Source organism: Geotrypetes seraphini, chromosome 8 (assembly GCF_902459505.1).
Source record: "Geotrypetes seraphini chromosome 8, aGeoSer1.1, whole genome shotgun sequence".
Classification (NCBI taxonomy): Eukaryota; Metazoa; Chordata; class Amphibia; order Gymnophiona; family Dermophiidae; genus Geotrypetes; species Geotrypetes seraphini.
Genome location: NC_047091.1, coordinates 4,356,287 through 4,379,713, shown reverse-complemented (window position 1 = coordinate 4,379,713; position 23,427 = coordinate 4,356,287). Strand labels below are relative to the sequence as shown.

General features: G+C 39.9%; 1 protein-coding gene across 1 annotated transcript in view; it reads right to left on the bottom strand.

Moving 5' to 3' along the window:
- The window catches only part of RELB (RELB proto-oncogene, NF-kB subunit), a 68,476-nt gene that overhangs the window by 24,007 nt on the left and 21,042 nt on the right, over positions 1 to 23,427 (bottom strand). The window contains exons 7-9 of the mRNA XM_033956056.1: positions 19,130 to 19,261; positions 18,820 to 18,924; positions 14,329 to 14,544 (exon numbers count right to left, since the gene is read on the bottom strand). Of these exons, the coding sequence (XP_033811947.1) occupies positions 14,329 to 14,544; positions 18,820 to 18,924; positions 19,130 to 19,261 (453 nt within the window). The remainder of the gene's footprint in view (positions 1 to 14,328; positions 14,545 to 18,819; positions 18,925 to 19,129; positions 19,262 to 23,427) is intronic.

The window sequence follows — 23,427 nt, the reverse complement described above, 5'->3', positions numbered from 1 at the left end:
GCATTCCTTTTGAGCAAGAACCACAGAGTTTCTAGGCTGTGGCAATTAGCACTGCCCTGAAATAGTTGGCAATAGTTTAGAGACCTTTTTCCTTTTGGGGTTTTGCCATAGACTGGATTGTGGGTCCTAGTTGGGAGGGACCACAGTCAACGGTCATTGTGGGAGGAGGTCCCTTCTGCCCTGAGCTCTGCATCCAAAGAGTTCAGAGGCGGATCCAGTCTAAAGCTGCCAGAAGCGATTGCCAGCCAGAGACTGAATCCAACTGCATGAAAGCAATTTGAGAATTGTTTGGGAATCTACGGACTATTGTACTGAGAAGAAGAGTCATTTTTGGACTATAACTGGAAAATACAAGTTTATTTTTCCGTTTGAACTGTGAATGCAATTGGGGGTTTTGAAAGCTGAAGTTCCTATTGGAATAAAAGAATTTTGTGTTGGAAGCAGAACTGGGTGTTTTTACTTGATCCACCAACTCCAATTAGTACAGATAAACCGCTCGGTCAGCACCGTGTGCTCTGGGCTCTTTCGGCCACTCCCGCTTGGGCGCGGCCCGGCCTGGTAATACACGATGACAACGGTGACAATATTTATAAAATAGGCACTTTTTGGAATGTTGATATAGACACTATAATACAGGATTAGCCCTGAAGTGGAAAGTCTGCAAAGGGAAACATTTTTCTTTCAAAACTGAATCAGAAAAAAGTATACACACAAAGCTGTACCTGTTTGTGTGGATAATTTTTCCATATATAAAGGGTCATGGATTTGATATATCGCCTTTCTGTATACAACCAAAGCAGATGCTTGTACTTTCTCTATACCTACTGGGCTCACAATCTGTTTTTGTACCTGGAACTAAGCAGAGTTAAGTGACTTGCCCAGGGTCACAAGATGTTGCAAAAGGAAATGAGCCCAGTTCCTCAGTCCACTGCACCAATCTTTAGGTTACTTCTCCACTATAGAAATACATAAGTGCACTCTTTGTCCTAATCTGAACCTAGGGATAAATAATGCATGTATTGGCCATATGCACATAACTACTTCTGCAAATCTTTGACCGAGTCTCAAAAAAATATTTCTTGCATATTGGTACTGTTTTATGGGCAGAAATGTCTTTGAAAATTTCCTCTAAGGGAATAATTTAAAAACCATTTAAATACATTAAAACAAGGGTTTATGAGGTCATTTTTAAGTGACTAGATCATATTCAAAAGCACTACTGAATAACTCTATAAAGAGGGCAACAACATTTAGGCCAAAAACATGCTTAAATGATCAGAATACCAACATACTGTATATGCACTGATATCTCCATGTATGTGCTCAAATTCTAGCAACATGTTATTCTATAAAACAATACTTAAATGAAGCGTAGTTTGAAGGTGGGCATACCAAGAGCAATAGGATATATGCAGTTTATTTAAATCCAGCACTCAACGTGGCTATGCTTCGCCCTGAGACTGCATCAGGGGTTAAAGCTACAGTAAAGCTGTTAAAGCGACATTTAAGGTCCTGGTCAAAGAGATCATATATTACCCCTGCAAACATTCCTTCATCTGGTTTACTGACGAGTTAAGAATTAAGAAAAGAGAACTAAGGAGAGCGAAACAGAAACAGTACAAATCCAGACTTGATAGTGACAGATCCAAATGGAAAGATTTGCATAAAGTATATAAAAATTGAGAGTGGTTCAAAATACTGCAGTTCGACTCATTTTTGGTTTAAAAACAATGGGAGCATATTACTCCTTTTTATCAGAAACTTCATTGGTTGCCGATTGAGTCTAGAGTTTTGTTTAAATTTTCATGTATCTGTTATAAATCAATCTTTGGTATGTCACCGGCAGGGCCGCCATCAGAGCAGTACTACCAGTCCTGCATTCAGGGGCATGGAGCTGACAGGGGGCCCGGGCTCCCCCAGGGTCCTCGCAGTGTTCCCTCTAAGGTGAGCGCATGAGCGATCGCTCACTATTTTCAGTGGCGTCACTCATACGCTTTCCTCTGTCGCTCAAGGGCGGGAGGAGGTGAGAGGAAGCGGCGGCGGTGGCGGCGGCCTGTATTTTTAAAGTTAAAAGATGCAGCGGCGGCTCCTCTCAAGATCCCCGACTGCATCGGACTTCCGACGCAGGTGGGGATTCATAATACCTGATGAGTATCAATATGCTTGCTACTTGCATATAAATCTTTGGAAGTTCACAGCCCGGTTGCTATGAAATGATGATTTACCTTACATTCCTAGCTTCGGGCTTGTGAGCTTACATTCTATTATACTATATGATGATATCGCTGTTCCATTTTTACTTAACGCTGTGATGTTTTGGTTATGCACCACTTGTGGGTTCTCTGACCCGTGTTCCACTTACTTTAATGTATAATGAGTTTTAATATAGTTTTATTTCTCCTTCACTGTTTATGGATGACAACCATCGATCTCTTTCACGATCTCTTTCCTTAACCACTGATTTTCAGGCCAGCTTTTGTATGATGCACTTTGTATAATATACCAAAACAGCACAATAACCCTTATTGGATAATAGCCAATAATATCCTAAGAATAACAACAGGTTACCTCCAGGTCAAGTTGTATTTTTCCAAAAATCCCTCCGACTCTGATGCTTCTATATTTCGTCCTCGTTCATCTTGGACTCCTTCCGGTCTTATGGATTCTCACATAGCCACCTTCCGGGATCTGGTCCTTAAAGACCTTGCTAAGATTGAATCTAAGCATACCAAGAAGCCGTTTATTAACATGACGTCCATGGAATTTCAAGCACTCCAAGTTCTAAAACAGGACCAACGTCTGATTATTAAACCAGCAGACAAAGGTGGCTCTATAGTTATACAAAACAGGCAGCAATATCTGTCTGAGATTATTCGCCAACTTAGTGATACTCAATGTTACGTCTTATTACATCAAGATCCTACAAAAGATCTTCAAATTGAGATATGTAAGTTGGTCACCGAAGCATTCCAATCTGGTATTATCACTAGGGCAGAAAGTCGTTTTCTTCAGAATTTTCATCCCAGGACTCCTGGTTTTTATACAGTGCCTAAAATTCACAAATCCCTCATCAGTCCTCCGGGGAGACCTATTGTCTCCTTAAAAAATACAATATTGGAACCCTTGTCTCAATTTTTGGACAATTTTCTCCAACCGTATGTAAGCAAGGCAAGATCCTTTATCAAGGACACCACGGACTTTTTTGTGTAAATTACAAACTTTGGAATTTACTGTCACTGAGATTTACCTGGTTTCCTTGGATGTGGTGGCTCTCTACACCAGTATTCCCCAAGATCAGGCTTTAAACATTGTCAAAAAGACTCTTGATCAACGACAGGCTCCTTGTAGAGTTTCCACATCTTTCCTCATGAGTATGGCCTCCCTGGTTCTTACTAGAAATTATTTTAGGTTTGATAGTTCTTTTTATCAACAGATCCAGGGAGTTGCTATGGGCACTACCGCTGCCCCTAGCATTGCCAATCTCTTTATGAGTCAATTTGAGGAATATTTTTTATATCCCCAATCCTCAATTTTCACATGTGCAGGGTTGGATCCATTGACGACATCTTTTTTGTTTGGACCAATTCAGATGAACAACTTCATGGATTTGTGGATTGGCTCAATTCCCTCACTCAATATTTGCGTTTTACCATGACTTACCATAGACAATCCATCACTTTTCTAGATACTGTGGTCAATTTTGAAAACGGCAAATTATCTACTAAGGTTCATCATAAATCAACTGAGAGAAACAATTTTCTGTCCTTTTTTAGTTGCCATCCTAAACGTTTAAAGGCGGCCATTTCTATTGGGCAATTTTTACGCATTAGACGCATTTGTACCACTGAGAAGGAATTTAAGAAAGAAGCGGACATGCTCAGAAAAAAATTTCTGGCCAGGGGTTATCCCAACAATGTTATTCATAAAGCTTATCTGAGGGCCAAACATGCAAATCAGGATCTGATGCTAAAGGGAAGCAACAAAGAAGTTTCTTCCAATCAAATTTGTATATTATCCCACTCTACACAGTCTGCGGCAGTAGCCGCCAGCATCAGATCCCACTGGCATGTTTTACAACTCCACCATGTCTTTCAAGAGGGCCCCTATATAGCATTCTCCAGGGGCAAAAACCTTTCTGAACATCTAGTGTCTTCAGATTTTCATCCTAAACCCCAATATATTCGAGGCTCTGGTCATCATTCTCCCTGTGGCAAATGCTCTGTTTGCGATACGTCCATTTCTGGAAGTCAGTGGGTGCATCCCAGGACCAACAAAGTCTATCACCTTATATCATGTACCACTTGTGAGTCTAAATTTGTGGTTTATGTGATCACTTGTCCTTGTGGACTCATATGTGGGTTGCACTTCTCGCAGCATAAGGACTAGGCTTATTGAACACCGCAGCTGCTTAAAAACAGGCAAAATTACTGCTCCTATGGTGTCCCACAACATGACCCACCAACACAGTTTTGACCAACTTCGTTGGTGTATTCTAGAACAGATTTTCATAAATTTTGATGCGGACAAATATTCTTACCTTTTGAAACACGAAAACTTTTGGATTTTCCATCTTCAATCATATCCCCCGATGGGATTAAACGAGAATGTGGACAGATGTTTCATTGCTTGATTGTTCTGGTGGTCAGAGTTTTGCCTGGTTATTCTTATTTTTATTTCTATTCTTATCATTTTTTATTTTTATTGTTTGTATTTGGTTATCTACATTTTTTCCTCCTATTTTGGTCTTTTTTGCGTTTTTACTTCCTTTTTGCATTATGATGTCATCATGTCTTTCGCATTTCCTCTCAGTCTGAAGGCGTTGTCCATGCAGGGTCTCCAAGGCGTCTTTAAAGCCTGAAGCCGCCATGTTCCATTTTCTCGATTCCAGCGCTTTTGACTGCAGCACGCTGTGGAACCTTGAGATTTTTCACCGTCAGACTTAGAAGTCTATGTCGGTTCTTTATCCACTTTATATTTTTTTCCAAACAATCTCTGCTCCTGACGAAGTGGCGAAACGGAGCTCTGTCGAGTGGTGATATTTATGAGTGATGTTAGGACATTTTTGAATGTGATTCGTTAAGGCCATTGTCCGTTTTTGAATGTTCTCTGACTGATGTTATTTATTATCCATTATTTATTGCTTTGTGTGTTTGTGTGTTCCTGGCACTTTATAGCTTTTGTATGTTAGCAAAAACTTCCTTCTTGATTGGTGTTAGGGATTTATATAATCCTCTTTTTTTTTTTAGAGTTTTGTTTTTTGCATTTGATTTTCCAACAAATCTTAATCCTCATTATTTATGCTATGAATTTTTAGTGAGGATTTGCATTGAAATGGCACATGTTTTAGTGGGAACTTGCATTTTATATTTATATCGTCTCCTTTTTCTTGTCATACTTTATTGATTTGTATTTTATGAATTACCAGCAAGCATTTCGCACTTTGCATTTTTCTTTAGAATCATTTGTTATTTAATTACCTTTCATCACTTGTACTTTATATATGGGTACTGTCTTATTGCAATTGTTTACTATATGGTTTATTATATTATAGTATTAGCTTATTTATTTCTTTATTTATTAGGTGGGTCTTTAGGGAGTGTATATATTTATTATGCCTTCACAACCCCTTTTCCTTGGTGAAAAAGTCTGATTCTTCTTTGGGAGTGTGATTTGATCCACATACTTATCAATTTCTTGTGGACTACATGATGTATGAGGCTATTCTCATTTAGACTATGGTCTGGTGCTGGTCACCTTTTGAGATATTTCCTGAGCCAGAGGTTTACGTTGATTCATCAAGGGCTCATACTGATGTCCATTATTTATAAATTTGTCTCACTCCTCCAGACTTTTTTCTCCCAAGGACCAGGTGTGTTAGCCAATTCCTCAGTGTTGTTATTCTTTGTATAATGTAACATGCCCTTAACCTTAAATGTTAAAGGCATCAATAAAGTTATCAAAAGAAAGAAAATACTGAACCATATCTCTGAGTTCAATGCTGATGTCATACTGATGCAAGAAACACATCTCGATGAGTATAAATCTAAAAGTCTCCTTACCCTGGGCTCTCCCTATAATTTATTCCCCCGCTGTGGAAAAGAAAAATGGTGTGTTATTAGTTAGGAATAGACCTGATATTACTGTCAAGATGCAGCACACTGATAATCAGTGTAAATGCATATTGGTAGTACGTGACATAGCGGGATATCAAATGGTGATAATGAACATCTATGGTCCAAATGCTGATGATGTTAATTTTTACAATGACATTGCTGACCAACTATTTACTTATGCTGACTTGCCCTGTGTACTAGGGGGTGACTTTAATCTCATTTTAGAGCCCATTAAAGACAGGAAGTCCACTTGTACTCACAAAAAATCTAAAGCTTGGTTTAAGCTGCAGGATATCATCGCCCAATTCAAATTGACAGATCCATGGAGAATTATGCATGACCATGTATTGGATTATACTTTTTACTCAGCGCCCCACAACTCTTACTCCCGTATAAACTACTTTCTAGTTAGTTTACCATTGGTACAACACGTTCAGTCTACAGATATTAAAAGTATTACTGTATCAGATCGTGCCCCGGTCCTGTTAACATTTTCCAACATAGGTATACCCTCACCTCGCAGGCAATTCAACAACAATAATCTACTACAAGATGAAGACTTCATATCAGTTGTGTCTAAAGCCATTAAAGATTACTTTGACCTGAACAGCCCTGAAGATACCAGCCACGTTGCATTGTCGGATGCATTCAAAGCCTTCATTATGATAATTATATCATATGTGGCCCACAAGAAAAAACAAGATCTAGAGGAGTTGCTTAATTTGGAAAAGAAAATTAAGGTTCTTGAAATTCAGCATAACTCTTGCCCTTCTAATATGCATATTTTGCAACAAATGCAAGCTCTAAAATATAAATATAATGTCAAACTAAGCACTACAGCAGCTCAGCAGATCTTTTCTAACTCAGCTTCCCACTATATAGAGATTAATAAATGCGGTCATAGCCTAGCTAGTTACCTGAAATGCAGAAAAGATAGGACCCTGGCATCTCTGCAATTAAAAATGATGATAACCTTGTGCAGACTTGGAAATTTTAGAACAGTTTTGATCTTATTATAGTCATCTGTATACTTCGGAAGTTGTTGAAGTGTCTGACATGAACAGGTTTTTGGTGGATTTGCCACATGCCACTTTGACGGATATCGACAATCAACTACCGACTAAAGACCTGTCTGCTGAAGAATTACATATAGCTATTACCTCAACGGCTAGGTCCAAAGAACCCGGACTGGATGGTCTTACGACGGAGTTTTACCATGCCTTCGGAACATTGGGGTTTTTTTTTCATTATTTATCATTTTTCAATAACATATCAAGTATCCACTTGTACAGAAAGGTAAAGTTAGGAGGAAAATAAAATACAATACAAATTATAATCTACTATCACAATATAGCTTAACTTTAACTCAAGTCCTCAATAAGGGTCCAAGATGTAGAATCAGCGAGAATATAACAGAGAAATAGAAGCAAAAACTAGCAATTATGTTAGCTGAGAAAGGAAATCAAACATCTAATAGTACTCATATTTCCCATCCTTTTTTCAGGCGAGCCGCTGACAAGAAGGTTGTCAGTTGGCTAGGATCAAAGAAAACATTTTTGCATTTGATACAATATCACACATTTACATGGGTGATGAAGGAAAAAGGTCACCCCAAGAGCGATAACACCTGGCTTTAACAACAAAAATTCACGTCGATGTTTTTGTGTATCTCATGACAGAACTGGAAACATTTGTATTTTATACACAAGAAATTCTGTTTATTTTCGAAGAAAAGTCTTAATAGCCAATTCTTATCCAGTGCTAAGGCAACTGTAAGAAGAAGTGTTACCGGCATTGCGACTTCCCTGTCTGAAAGTTCCAGCATCGTAGAAATATTAAGCAATTGTTGATCATCTTCCTTTAGTTTTTCTTCCCTTTTAATAGGTAAATAATACACCTCCATCATATAACGTTTCAACATGTCTTTAGGAGTTACTGCCGAAACTCTAGGAAAATTAATTAGTCTAAGATTGTTGTTACGGGAAAAATTTTTCTAAACACTCCAATTTTCTCCTTAAGTTATTATTATCTCTCACCAGTGTTTCTGTAATTTGTTTAGAAACTTTCATTTCTTGGGAAGAATTCAATGTTGAATTTTTCAAATCTTGTAAATCAACTTTAATATTCTTAATTTCATTTTCTAGCTGAGACAGCTGGGGGTTAATTGTTTTAGCTAGATCCACCACAAGGTCCCAAATGGCCTCAAGAGTTACCTCTTGGGGTTTCTTTAATGCAAAGGAAAGTTTTTTAGAAGAATCAATATTCTCACCAACTGGAGTTCCCTCCTGGCTTTGACTCTCCTGCTCACGGACAAACCGTGATGCTAGCAAGTCCCTCACCGTCTTCTGATGGCTTCTCCACCCGCGGGGAGCTGGTAATCTGAGGAGGAGGAAGAGGCACTCTAGCGTCGGGGCTCAAGGTGGTTTCCAAGCTCAGGGAGAACGCCTCCATCTCGCCCTGGCGCGTCTCCAGTGGGCATGCTGACGCTCCCGTGATGTCCTGCATTCGGTGCAGAAGCTCATCAATTTTGCTGAGACCGGCCGGGCCCAAACTCCGTGAGGCTCCAGCCTCTCCGCTTTGGCATGCTGCAGGTAATCTTTAGTGAAGAGAAAAAAGCGATTGTAGGTGAGCACTCTGAAGCGAAGCGCTCAGCTAAATCAATCCGCCATCTTGGAGGACAGTTGCCTTCAGAACATTGTTAATTCCACAGTTGCTCTCCTTTTATACATACCTTATAGATTTGGATACTGTGTCTGGGATGTTTACGGAGGCAACTTTGTTTTACTGAAGCCTAATAAAGACCCAATGAAAATAACCAATTATAGGCCTCTATCGCTCATCGATGCTGATGCGAAAATATTTGCAAAAGTCTTAGCAAATAGACTACAAAGAGTATTACTGGATATCATCATGCCAGAACAGAACCGTTTTATGAAAGGACAGCTAGCTTGTGATAACACCAGGACATTCACAAATGTAAATCCATCATGCCAGTCATTCCGACGTTCCTTTGGTGGTCATGGCCTTGGATGCGGAGAAGGCCTTTGATCGCTGATCGCACAGAGTGGCCTTTCCTCTTTATGGTAATGAAATGGTTTGGTTTCCATCAGGCCTTTATATCTATGGTTCAAGTTCTTTACTCCTCACCCAGTATTAATGGCCTTTTCTCTAATCCGTTTCACCCCTCCAGAGGCACAAGACAGGGGTGCCCGTTATCACCATTATTGTTTAACATTGCTCTGGAGCCCCAACTTGTGGAACTCCGTACTCACCGACAAATTGAAGGAGTTAAGAACTGCGAGTCTCTGCTTATGCGGACGATGTCCTACTGTATGTAACTCCAGACTCCATAAAACCAATTTTGGCTCTAATATCGCAGTACTCCTACGTCTCTGGCTACAAACTCAATCTTACCAAAACGGATGTCTTGGCGTTGAATTGTCCTGAACAGTATGGAGATATCACAGAGCTTGGTCTACAATGGTCAGGAGCAAAATTAAAGTATTTGGGTCTCTACTTGTTGGAAGACATTCAGGAGAAGTTATCTGAATCCCTTTGTTTGCACAGGTACGTTACAGATAGGGAAAATGCTTGAGTACCTGATTGTAAAAACCGCTTAGATAACCTTGATAGGCAGTATATAAAATCCTAATAAACTTGAAAACTTGAAACTTGATACCACTACGCTTTCATCACCACTTCTTGCAGGAGCAGGCCAGTGATTTTGATTATGAGGCACTGGCAATTAAATGGTCTCATGATATGAACATAAAGATTTCCGCAGACTTGATCAAGCGGAGTGTCAAGCTTGGTGCACAACTGTTGATCTCAGCAGTGGAAAGAGAACGCTATTATAAATTTTTGGTTCAGGCTTATTTTACACCTAACAGAGCTTACCAGGCGCATATCAGTGCCAAAGACTGTTGTCCAAAATGTGCAGCTTCCCGAGCCACTTCAGGCCATATGTTTTGGTCTTGTCCTGGCATTCAGGCCTATTGGAGGCATATTTGTTACCAGATAAAAACTATGTGGAACTGTACATGGATACCCATGGACAAGTTTCTTTTTACTCTAAAACTCTCGTTGGTCCCAGTTCGACTGGACTCTGCTGCCTTTGTTCAGAAAGCTATTTTTATGGGACTTAAAACTATTCTGCTGGCTGTCCCCAAATACTCCCACGATGGCGCACTGGCATACTCAGATGATTCAATTGGCAGGGTATGAGCAACCAGCTATCTCTGCTATGGATTCTAAACCTGGTACATTGTTTCTTCGATGCTGGTTGCCCTTTTGTTCTTCTTTAACACTAACTGCTAGAAGCAGACTCCTGAATTGACATGCTCATCATGGTTTAGAACTAATTGAGAAGCTGCTCCCAAGGCAGGTGGGTGGAAGATAGGAGGGAGATGTCTCAGTTGTATTTCTGCTTTTATAATGTGTTACTGTTTATTGACCTTGTACTCTGCAAAACATTTAATAAAAAGCAAGCCATTCAGAAGGGGTTCCCCGATTGGCAAAATCTAAAAAATTATTACAGCTTGCAGGTCCTATGCTTCCAGATGGAGTCGTTAGGGCATCAGGCTGCATGGTGGTATAAATTAATATCTGATTTCTTGAATAAAAAACCAAAAAATGGTCATTGGAGCATTGAGATTAAGCAGTATATTTCTGCATCTCGATGGCCACGAGGATGAGATGTACAGCGTCAGCATCTGAGACAAACATGTATTTTTCTGTTACATAGATCTTTTTGGACCCCTGTTAGGTTGCACAAGTTAGACAGTTCTAAATCGAATAGATGCTGGCATTGCCATCTGGACATAGGGACACTGGATCATCTGTTGTTCTATTGTCCTTTGATACTTAACTTTTGGAGGTCAATATGGGGTATGATTATTGGAATCATCAATTCCACCGACGTATGAGGCGGTCATATGTGGAACTTATTACATGTTAAACCCCCTTTTTCTTGTCATGACCGGGATAGCCATGCAGATGATAACCTGAAATTGGAAGAACTACGACGGCCTAAATTTTCCTTTCTGGTGGGCAAATTTGTGCTCAAGCTATAGATATGAAAAAATGAATGCCGATAGTTTGGGGCACAGTAATTTATTTAAGCTGGTTTGGGGGCCGTTGACATCATATATTACCTCACTATAGTAGGTCTTTGATTATGAGTCAGTTTTGGTTTATTTTCGTACACATCCAGGAAAGGGTGGGTGGGGGGAGGGGCTATTTTTGTCCTAATTTGACTTCTGAGTATGTCCACCTGGGGTGGGAGGAAGGTGGGAGAATATTTTTAATCTGAATAGGGTAAGGTTATTGGGATAGTCTGTTTCTGTGTTTTATTGAATAATCATTGGGTGGGGGGAAAAATGGTTGGTTATGCATATTTGTAAGTTGAATGTGCTTTTATTAACTTATTATATGATATACATTTGTGTATTGCACTTTTGAAGATTAGAAAATCAATAAAGAATTTAAAATAAATAAATAAAAAGATTTAAACATAATTGCTAGTCTGGTCACACTCATGAAAACCTGAATTGTTTGTATACATTTGATATATATATGTGAAAGTAATTTTGCACTATTTGCACACATTTGTGTGTATTTTATACAGCTCTCCCTCCATATTCGCGAGGGTTAGGTGCAGAGCCGGCCCATGAATAGGGAAAAATCGCGAATAATTTTTTTGGGCCGGTTCTGACCCACCCACGCCTCCCTCCTGCGTCCCCGGACCTTAACTGGTGGTCTAGTGGTGATGTGGGGCAGGAGCGATCTTCCGATGCTCCTGCCCCGTGCAAAGCTGTCATCAAATTGGCTGCTGCGAGTTCCCGTTGTAGTCTCGAGACTCAGGGCAGCCATTTTGATGACGGCTCTGCACGGGGCAGGAGCATAGGAAGATCACTCCTGACCCGTGTCACTGTTAGACCATCAGGTAAGGTTCTGGGAGGTTCGGGCAGCTTGCAAAAAGAAGAAAAAAAATTTGCGAATAATCGAATTCGCGAGTAGGGAAATAGCGAATCTGGAGGGAGAGCTGTATCAAGTATCTTATGCATGTTCTTTTATCACAATTACAATTATGTATCTCTCATAATTTTAATTAATTTTACCTAATTAACCCCCTCTTTTACAAAGGCATAGTATAGGTTTTAGTGCTGGCAGTGGTGGTAACTGCTCCGACACTCATAGAATTCCTATGAGTGTCGGAGCAGTTACCGCCGCTGCCAGCGTTAAAACCCGCGCTATGCCTTTGTAAAAGAGGGGGTAATTTTTATTATTCAGTTATTTGATTAATATTGAATGTGCATGTTTGGAAGTTTTAATGTTTTTTTATGATTCATACAATTTTAATGTTTATACTACAGCTCTAAACCCTGATGCAGCCTTAGGGCGAAATGTGGCTACATTTGGTGCTGGATTTAAATAAACTGCGTATATCCTATTGCTCTTGGACTGTTTAATATTTTGCTGCCAGGGATTGGCACTTATGCAAAGTTTCAAGACAATTTAAGAAGAAACTTATTTGCAGACAAAACTATGAACACAACTTTACTTAAGTGAACAGAGGCATTCACAGAGATAAGGCCCCTTTTATTAAGCTGCATTAGGGTTTTTTTTTTCTAATTGCAGACCACTGCTGTAAAAGCTCTGACATTCACAGAATTCCTAAGAGAACTGGCGCTTTTACCCATGATTAAAAACCCTAACGCTGCTTGATAAAAGGGGACCAAAGTTAGAAAGCTCTAACTTAATAAAATTTGCAAAATAAGAGATTTGTGCATACCAAAGAACATGTTGTACATAGGAGTAATTTCTAAATAAAGACTGTGCATGCTTTCTCTTTGAAAACTGATATAGCAGAAGTCAAATGGCCTGTCATAAAACTACCCTTTAAGGGGATAATTTTATTATGTTCTTACTGCATGTAAAATCTGTTTCACACGCAGAACAGGTCTTTTATAAACTGCGCACTCATGTACATGCACAGAAATTATGCGCCTACTCTTACATGATTTGTGCTTAGGCATTCCTGAGGGCGTAGCTTGGGAAGAGAAAGCAAAGATGAAATGCTTGAATATACTTTATAAAACAAAACATGCACACATGTAGAGTACATGCACAATTTACACCTGGTATAAATTTGTGCGCCGCTATTGGGGCTGGATCTAAGAGCCAATATAGATTCCTGTATTGCCTTTAGGCAATAGGTGCTTTTTTGACTTCTCACTTCTCAGATTAGACAACTCAATTGTCTAAGAAATTTATAACTACAAATTCATATATACAGTGGGTACTAAATGCAGGACTGAATCAGCCTGTTCTTGCTGAGCCAGGTTGAGGAAGGAATCCACAGAACCAAGAGGAAAACAGGGGGTCCAACCTTGTCTGCAGTGAAAAAACCAACCAGGAACAAACAAATCAAAACGGCAGATACCAAAGTATATTAAAAACCTTTTTACCAAACAAGGGACCCAACACGGTCCGTGTTTCGGACAACCTTCATCAGGGGTCCATGGTAGAAAGGCTGAAAAAGGAAACCGGGATTTGGAAGGGCGACCGCGAAGGGATTGAAGACAAAGTTAGACAAGTTCCTGCTGAACCGGAATGTACGCAGACTGTGATGCATGAATTTTTAACACCAAAGGGAAGGAGCGAGTTTGTTTTTACGGTATATTTTTCTACAATTTTTGTGACATATGTTTTTTCCCCTTTCTACCATGGACCCCTGATGAAGGTTGTCCGAAACACGGACCGTGTTGGGTCTCTTGTTTGGTAAAAAGGTTTTTAATATACTTTGGTTGTCACAATAAATTTTGCCTACATTGTTGTACATATCTGCAGTTTTGGTTTGTTCCTGAGGAAGGAATCCTACATCCTTTTTTTTTCTCTTTGTAGCACATCATGGAACCTTCCTCCCATTTTCATGTGTTGCTAAACCTTCCCATTGCCACCCACAGAATCCTGCCCTGCCCCCCTTCATTTACCACTGGATTTATTTCCCATCCTCATGTGGTATTACAGTAGAAGCATTTCTCCCTCACTGTCTGATGTTTCCATTGTTCCTCCTATGCACAAATCCTCTCTTCCTTCACCTGTGCCATGGGATTATCCTATTGTCCCCTCTTTGTGTATTTTTGTCCTTTCCTTCCATCAACATAATCCTCCTGTCCCTATCCCAAGCTGAAGGAAGGCTGGGCTACATTACCATGGTCCTTGGGCAAGTAAGTGAAGGCACAGGATTCGCTGCAGACACTGTCCGTGAGACGCTGCAGGTACACATTCACAGTCATTGGCTCCCCAATCTCCAGATCTTGGTACGGGGGTGTCTTGAAGACAATGGCAATCTGCCGGTGTACATCTGCCTGAGAAAAATCTGCCCGAGCTTCCCAGCAATCTCGCCTGAAAACCACAGCAATGTCTTCTAGAACAGTGAAAGAAAAAGGGATGATGAAGAGAAGGGTACAGAGGCAGAAAATGGAAGGACAAGTGTGAGAGAGGTGCAAAAGACATGAAAATGAGTTAGTATGACAAGATTCATAAGATACAACAGGAAAGATGGGGAGAGAACAATGAAAAAGGAAGAAGGAAGAGATTGAATAAGGCAGCAAGAAAAAGCAGAGGAGAAAGAATGAATGTAAGGGAGCTAAAAGATGGCTATATATCTGTCCCAGCACTGAACACCTTCAACAGGGCTACAAGAACTGAGTCTTGCTCCAAGGTGTTGAGAAGACAGAGCTAGTGTTCATAAAGAGAGCAAAAACATCAGCATTTATGAGTCCATCCCAAACTCCATAATGGCCCCAGCCCCAGTCTTCTGTCTGCTTATTCTCCCCCATCCAGTAACAGAATATGCTCAGAAAAAAAAATCTGTGAACCCCAGTAGAATAATTAGAATTACAAATTCTTACCCTTGTTTAATTGTAACCAGTCTTTGTATGCAATAAAAAGTATGTAAATTAAATAATTCAAAATTTGAGACACAATAATATACAAAGTAGGAATTAGTGTGTGAAATAATAATGTGAACTCCCTAGTTTGGTTAACACAATTAATCAGGTGCTTAAACTGGGAAACAAAGTATTCTGCAGAATAAACCTGCTCAACTAAGCTTGGGCATTCTTCCTATGTCCAATTCAAAAGGTTTTGAGTTTGACTTTAGTCTTCACTATAAATTGAAAAGTTAAAAGACAGGGGGTGCTGTTGAGCAGCTAAGAGAAACTGGCCACCTGAAGCCTCTGCTATTTCTCCCATTAGCTCATTTCTTAGAAAACAAGTAAAAGATGGTGAAAAGAAGCTGCCCAAAGCAGACTGGATGGTCTGAAGAACTGCTGGAGTCTGTATGGGAGTGGAGATGGCTGCTAAATTGCTTTTGGCGCTTCTCACAAAGTCCCCAGGAGCAAATTTGGAGTGATTTGAGATGCAACAAGTCATAATAACAGGCTCAATGCACATAATCTTCCAAGAAAGGAGTGTGGCATTGGCACATACATCTGGAATTTAATTATTGGGTTTATTAACTGCCTTTTATTTATTCATTTATTCCATTTTTTTAGCTTGTCCTCTCAAAGGAGCTCAGAACGGGTTTAAAATCAGGTACTCAAGCATTTTCCCTATCTGGCTCATAATCTGAGGAACCTTGAGCAATGGAGGGTTAAATGACTTGGCCAGAGTCACAAGGAGCAAGCTTTGATCAAACTCACAGCCTCGGGGTGCTGAGACAGCAGCTCTAACCATTCTAAGGCCTAGAACCCATTTTGACCACCAGAGAACTGAAGGAATGCCCTGTGGACTTGATCAGCCAGGTCAGATGTGCATTTTCATCTCCTATTTTCTACAGTACACTTTTTCTGGATTTCTCTACATACTATCAGGGCTGTGAGCAGACTAAGATAGCACACAAAACATTACCACATGTGGGTAACACCATCAGACAGAGCCTGGCAAGGATGCTGTACAGCATTCTAGGAAAAAAGCAGAAGACTTGGGTAGCTCAGGTGCCTTCTGACCCAACCCAATCATGCAGAATAGTAAAGCTCAGAGAATATAACTCCTAGGGGAAGTGGGAGAGTATGTTGTAATGTGTTTCTCAAACACCTGCTACAGGTGAGTAACTGTCCTCTTTGAGGACAAGCAGATCATCACTTACCACATGTTGGAATCCATAGCTACTAGGCTCACCAAAAACAATAGAGACTTACAAAAGGCAAGGCCAACCAGCAACCAATTCAGTTAAACTTATATACATAACTATTGTGTAGGTGCTGCCTTGAACAGAATAAAAAAATGGGCCCAGAAAGGTGGAGTTGGTTAGACTTCAAAAAATATTCTGCAGAACTCTTTGACTAAATGACTGTCACATCAGGACAGTAGTCAAGACAGTAGTCAGATGTGAATGTGTAGACTGATGATTACATTGCAACTTTGCAAATATCATCGATGGAAGCTGACCTTAAGTGGGCTAGCCACGGCTCTGTCATGACCCTCCAGAGCATAGAAGCCAACTTTTCAAAATGATTGGGGTGCTGAATTTTGCACAAATTACCAAGTCAATATAAATGAAATTAAAGCATGGTGGGTTAGGAACACAGCTGGTCAGGCTGTCTTTAAATGAAGAGCACAGCAAGTCATGCCACACTGGGATGACTCGTAGGTAAAAGAAATGCTAGGGATAGCACTGCCAAGTTCCACCAATCCCTCTTCTTACCCAACCCTAACTCATCACATTTTACCATCCTACCACCAGCTTCTACCATCCTACCACCAAATCTCTGGAGAAGGGAGTGGTTCCTGGGGATTGGAGGAGAGTGGATGTGGTCCCTACTCACAAAAGTGGTCACAGGGATGAAGCAGGACACTACAGGCCGGTGAGCCTCACTTCGGTTGTTGGAAAAATAATGGAAGTGTTGCTGAAAGAAAGGATAGTGTACTTCCTTGAATCTAATGGGTTACAGGATCCGAGGCAACATGGCTTTACAAAAGGTAAATTGTGCCAAACGAACCTGATTGAATTTTTTGATTGGGTGACCAGAGAGCTGGATCGAGGACATATGCTAGATGTAATTTACTTGGATTTCAGCAAAGCCTTTTATACAGTTCCTCATAGGAGGCTGTTGAACAAACTTGAAGGGCTGAAGTTAGGACCCAAAGTGGTGAACTGGGTCAGAAACTGGCTGTCAGACAGACGCCAGAGGGTGGTGGTTAATGGAAGTCGCTTGAAGGAAGGAAAGGTGACTAGTGGAGTCCCTCAGGGTTCGGTGCTGGGGCCAATCCTGTTCAATATGTTTGTGAGTGACATTGCTGAAGGGTTAGAAGGAGTATTGTGTTCAGTTTTGGAGACCATATCTGGCGAAGGACGTAAGAAGACTTGAAGCGGTCCAGAGGAGGGCAAGGAAAATGATAGGAGGCTTGCACCATAAGACATATGAGGAGAGACTGGAAGCCCTGAATATGTATACCCTAGAGCAGTGGTCTCAAACTCGAACCCTTAGTGGGGCCACATTTTGGATTTGTAGTACTTGGAGGGCTGCAGTAAAAAATAGTTAATGTCTTATTAAAGAAATGACAACTTTGCATGAGGTAAAACTCTTTATAGTTTATAAATCTTTCCTTTAACAGTTAAAGGAAAGATTTATAAACTATAAAGAGTTTTACTTTATGCAAAATTGTCATTAACTATTTTTTCTGCGGCCCTCCAAGTACCCTATTTTTTCTGCAGCCCTCACATTTAAAGTTTAATATCTTTCCTTTCTCAAAACTGACACATTTCAATCACTATATTGAAAATAAAATCATTTTCCCTACCTTTGTTGTCTGGTGACTTTATTTTTCTGTGCATTTAACTATGTTTCCAGGGTCTTCTTGTCCTTTGACTGGTTTTCTCTCCATCTTCACTTTCTGCCTTGCATCCATCTTTGGCATTAACTGCTCTCTTTTCAAAATCTACGTTTCCATGTCTTACCTTCCCTTCTGTCTCTCTCTTCTTCTGTCCCTATTTCCATGGTCTGACATCTCTTTCTTTCCTTTCTCTCCCTCCTTCCTCCCAAGTGCCAATTTAGAACACTTTTTGGAATGTCTATTTTGTGATTATGAGCCTGATAGTGTCCTGTGTATAGAATGAACCTCACCACATGGCGGATACATTCATTCCTCCTACATAGTAGGTCCAAAATTCAGAATGATTTATGTGTTTGCTAACAGGTGGCAAACAACTTGCTTATTTTCAAATTTGGCACTTTTATTTAGCAACAATATTCCATCGCTAAATGACTAAGTTAAATGTTTAAAATCAGGTCTGATAAATAGCAAATCTAACTTTAAAATTATACATGCCAGTTTGGTACCAGTCATACACTTATTCTACAGTACTTCTTAAACAGATAGCATCAGAGCTGGCTCCTTTGAACAGTTGGTCCAGTATCCTGTCTTACACCATGCAGCTTATAAAATAGCAGGTGCACCATACTTATTTATTTGTATAAGCATTTAATTAATGTGGAATACTTTTCTGTATGAGATGTATGTAATTAAATCTTCTGAAAGTAGAAGATAGATGTGATGACTGACATGTTGCTTTCAATGTTATGTAATTTATATGTAAGAGCTTATGTATGTGCCTTAATGTAATCCGCTTAGGTTTAAATGGAATAGAAATTTTAAAATAAGTAAATATTCTCCAATATGCTGCCTATTTTCTCACCTTTCTGTACCTTATCACACAATAAGTAAACTTCCTCGCCTCCCCCACACTGTCCTGTCTCCTTATTCATACGGTAAATCTTCAGCTCTGAAGTATTGGTGGATTCTATAGATGAAGAGAGAAAATTAACAATGATAAAGTCAAGAGATGCACAGGCACAGCTGTGTTCATGTGCACGATCTGGATGCTAGAAGAGCAAAGGCTACTGTGGGACAGGATGGAGCTGCAAAGGAAGAGCTGTATAGTTTAGTTCTGGCACCACCACCACATAGACTACAGTAACGCCCTCACATTCCTGCGTAATACTTACTTTTGTCATAAATGGGCTCTGACAAAATGGGAACCAGAGTCTGGGTATTTCCACTGGAATCCTGGTAATATGCTTGGAAGCAAAGTCGCACCACATTCATGTCCACTTCCTCATGGTTTTTCCAGTGACCTGCTATATGGAAATAACAAAAAGTTATCTCTTCTACTATGCAGTACTAGTTCCCTCTTATCTACTGCTTCTCTTGCCAAAGTCAAAGGTCCCATTCTTAATCTGTCTGTCAACACACTACAATGGGGCAGTACTGTTGTTAGCACAAACGTTTTTTTATTGGTGAACTATCGCAGGGGTACAAGATTGCAAATAAAAACACCCAAGATAGCAATACAACAGTAATAAGAATCTGCGGGTCATCAGTTTCAGTGTATAAACATACCCCCCTCCCTCCCACCATCCCCACCTATAACTTCAAACCCCAACAATATCATGTGAGGATCACTGGCACAAAAGAAAACAAGATGACTTAAGCAGAATCCTGAGAAGACTTTTCTTAGCACTCCCCAGTCTAAATAAGGCCAGGGATTGTCAGCCAATGCAATACATTAAACTCCCATAGCAATGGCGTACCTAGCATATGTTAAGATAAACACTTTCAATATTAAGTATGGTAATGTCCAGTGATTTTCAGAAGTTGGAGACGTTTTGGCGTCCGATTTGAAAGAAGTCTGATCGGTTGGGACACATCCTGAGGCAGCATGTATTTGTGGCCACTGTTGTCAGTTATCAGTGAAGATAAATGGAAACATTTCCTCTATCGTTTAATTTTCATTGGCATAATATAGCACAGCATAAGGCTTTAATACATAGTGAAGGTTTTTTGCCAGTGAGGTAATTGCCCGACCACCTCTTTGAGCCTTTTTGGTGAGGTGGGAGGGCCCGTTCTGAGGCTTTTTCCTTTATTTTTTGATTGAGCTGGCCTATGATGTACTAGTTTCATATCACTGGACATTACCATACTCAATATTGAAAGTGTTTATCTTATCATACATTAAGTTTTCATAATATCTGGGTCATTAGTACCTAGCATATGTGACACCTGGGGCCCATCATTTTTTGACCCCTCCCCCCATCTGTATGAAAAACATGATTTTAGTAACAAGCCACACGTTGCACATGTACCTAGGAAAAGGCAGCATCTTACATACTGCAGTGAGCAGTACAACATCAATACACCTATTGTAAAACTAAACAAGCCAAATTAGTACAGATCAATTCTACACATTCAATCCTAACAGAAAACCATGTCTTTCGAACACACAGAAGTAGGCAGCATCCAGTTAGAGGGCTGCCAAATGAAATCCTGCCCTTATCCAAACCATCAAAATCCACTGGCTAGTGAAAAATACAGTAAAACTTTCAATAAAGTACTTTTATTGTTGAATACAAACAAAAATAAAGTAAAACATGAATAAAGGAAACAATTCATTTCATATATTGCCAGAGTAACTATCCAATCCCAGAATATTCTAAGACATAGGATCAAGATGCTGATTTATAAATTCCTCTAACTTCGCTGGCTCTTCGTAATGGGCTGTTTTGCTGTTGAAAGTAACTTTCATTACAGCCGGATAGAGAAGCCTGTATCTGACTCCCAGCTGGCACAGTTAAGATCTCATCAGCAAGAATTGCTTCCCCCGATTTGTTGTTTCCTTCGCGAAATCAGGTACTAGATCAGTGGTCTCAAACTCAAACTCTTTGCAGGGCCACATTTTGGATTTCTAAGTACTTGGAGGGCCTCAGAAAAAAATAGTTAATGTCTTATTAAAGAAATAACAATTTTGCATGAGGTAAAACTCTATGGTTTATAAAGCTTTCCTTTTGGCTAAGTCTTAAATAATAATATTGTCATTTATAGCTAAAGAGACATATGATCAAGAAACTGTTTTATTTTACTTTTGTGATTATGATAAACATACCGAGGGCCTCAAAATAGTACCTGGCGGGCCGCATGTGGCCCCCGGGCTGCAAGTTTGAGACCACTGTACTAGATGGATTCTGTGTTCCTGCCATTTCAGCTCTTGTGTCTTTCTAGCCATATTTAAGATTTCCAGTGCCTTCTGAAACCGGAGCAGTTTAAAGATTAGAGGCCTCGGTCTGTTTTGACCATTAGCTTTCATTGGAACTCTGTGAGCTCTCTCTATTTCTAAGGGGAAATGGAGCTTCATAGAAAATAACTTTGGCAGTAAATCCTCCAGGAAAGAGATGGAGTTTGTTCCCTCCAACCCATCTGGTAGCCCTAAAATTCTTATGTTACATCTTTGACTCCTGTTATTTGCGTCTTCAAGTTTCCTTGAAATGCGGGTTAAATCTTTGTACTCAGTTTGAATCAAAACAGTTTTCCAGATATGTAACCCTGTGTTCTATCAAATCTGTCTTCTGTTCACATACCTTTAATTGGTTTGATAAGGTATGGACCTCTTCCTTTACTAGTTTTAGCTCCAAATTAATTTCAGTTAGCATATCTTTAAGACATTTGAATTCTGCCATCATTAGCTCAAATTCAGATGGATCTTTCAGCAGGGGCACTTTAGATGGGGTTGGCGGGTCAGGCTTGGCCCGCTTAGCATTTCTCTCCTGCTGTGAAAGCTGTATCAATTCTCGATTGCCTTCCTGTAGTCATTCTTATAGGAAGTATACTTATGATTAAAAATATACCTTTATAGAGGAAAAATGTTTTCTTTTTCAATGACAGAACAACTTAATGGTGCAGGTAGAGGAGGAGCTCTGAAATCATCCGACCATCTTTGGCTGCAGTCAATCCATGCCCCCCAATTAGATTATTTTTAAATATAATGCTTTTATGAGGAAAAAATCTATTGTTTTCTATTTAAGATACATTATAATCCATAATGATGTTTAAATTTTTTGGTAAATGAATTCACTAAATCCATTCATAATGTCACAGGCAATTTTTCTAATTAGAAGATATCATCATAGATGCTTGGTTTTCCATTTTTCAAAACTGAATTTGTGTCTGCAGAAATAACATGCTTCTTTACAGCAAAAATGTTATAAAATATACAGAGTTGTTCCTTTGCACATCGATATACACATCGATATACATCAACCCCTTCCATATTTATGATGGGGAGGCATCTCATCAACAGAAACCCCGAGTTCAAGGAAGACAACCTGGGTCTGAGGCTAGGTTAGAATAGCTAGTCAGGGAAGGCTACATGGGAGATGGCAGAATCATCCCATTCCATAAGTTTGACTTGAATTGATTCCCCGAGCCTCCTGCAAGTTTGACTTGAATTGATTCCCTGAGCCTGAGAGACAACTGGTCCTTTCATATGTGATTTGAATGCTGATTTGCCCATATTTGCATAAGGAGGGAACTATGGATTGAAAGACAATTTTTGTGCCTTTTTGGAAACTTTTTGGACTGAGCAAGTAATAAATTATGAAACAGCTTTGAGCCTGATACAAAAGACAAAGAGACTACATTTTTGTTTAATAGTAATTTTCTCACCCTGATGGTAAAGAAGCCCCTCAGGAAGGATGATTAGCTGATTTCAGCCTTTTTTTTGAGACTGATCTCTGAGCATTCTCCTAGAATTTTGGCTCCTGCAGCTGACCCTTGAGGGGAGGAATGCTGGTGAGAGCCTAACCTTCAGTAAGCCTGGAAGAGTGGACCAGAGGTAGTCTTAAAGACCAGTGACTAGAGTGTCCAGAGTGGAGGAATAAGTGGACAAGGCAGACGGGAATGACCGGATGGACCAAGCCAGATCACGCCTCTTAAGTACTAAGTTTATATATCTGCACAAGAAGCTACATGCGAGAAGGGCGGAGCAGGAAGTAAAAATGAAAATGAAACCTATTGAGCAGAATACTCCAGAAGTCTTGGGATCTTTGTGTTTATAGCCTGAGATTTGTCATATTATTCTCTCCTTAGAGAAAACCAATAATGGTATGCTGCAGGTGTACCCCTAACATCATATAAGTTCATGGTATGTGTATAAAAAGATACTGGAAGATTTATAGGTTTATACCTTCGATAATGTTCTTTCTGTTAGTCCCTGAAGAATTCCATATGCTAGGTGTTCAATCTCAACCCACAGTGCAGTCTGGGTGTTACATCTTTACAGAACACATGCTGCATACCACCTAGTGGTAGAAACAGCTTAGTCCCAAAGCCAAGCACATACCTGTAAATCCAGGACAAAGGGGGGTAACAGGGGAAATCCCCATCAACACAAGTAACTCACGAACTGGTTTGCTCTGCAAAATATTAACAAGTAATAAACAGGCACAAAGGCAACTCAGAAAAAACCCCTGAT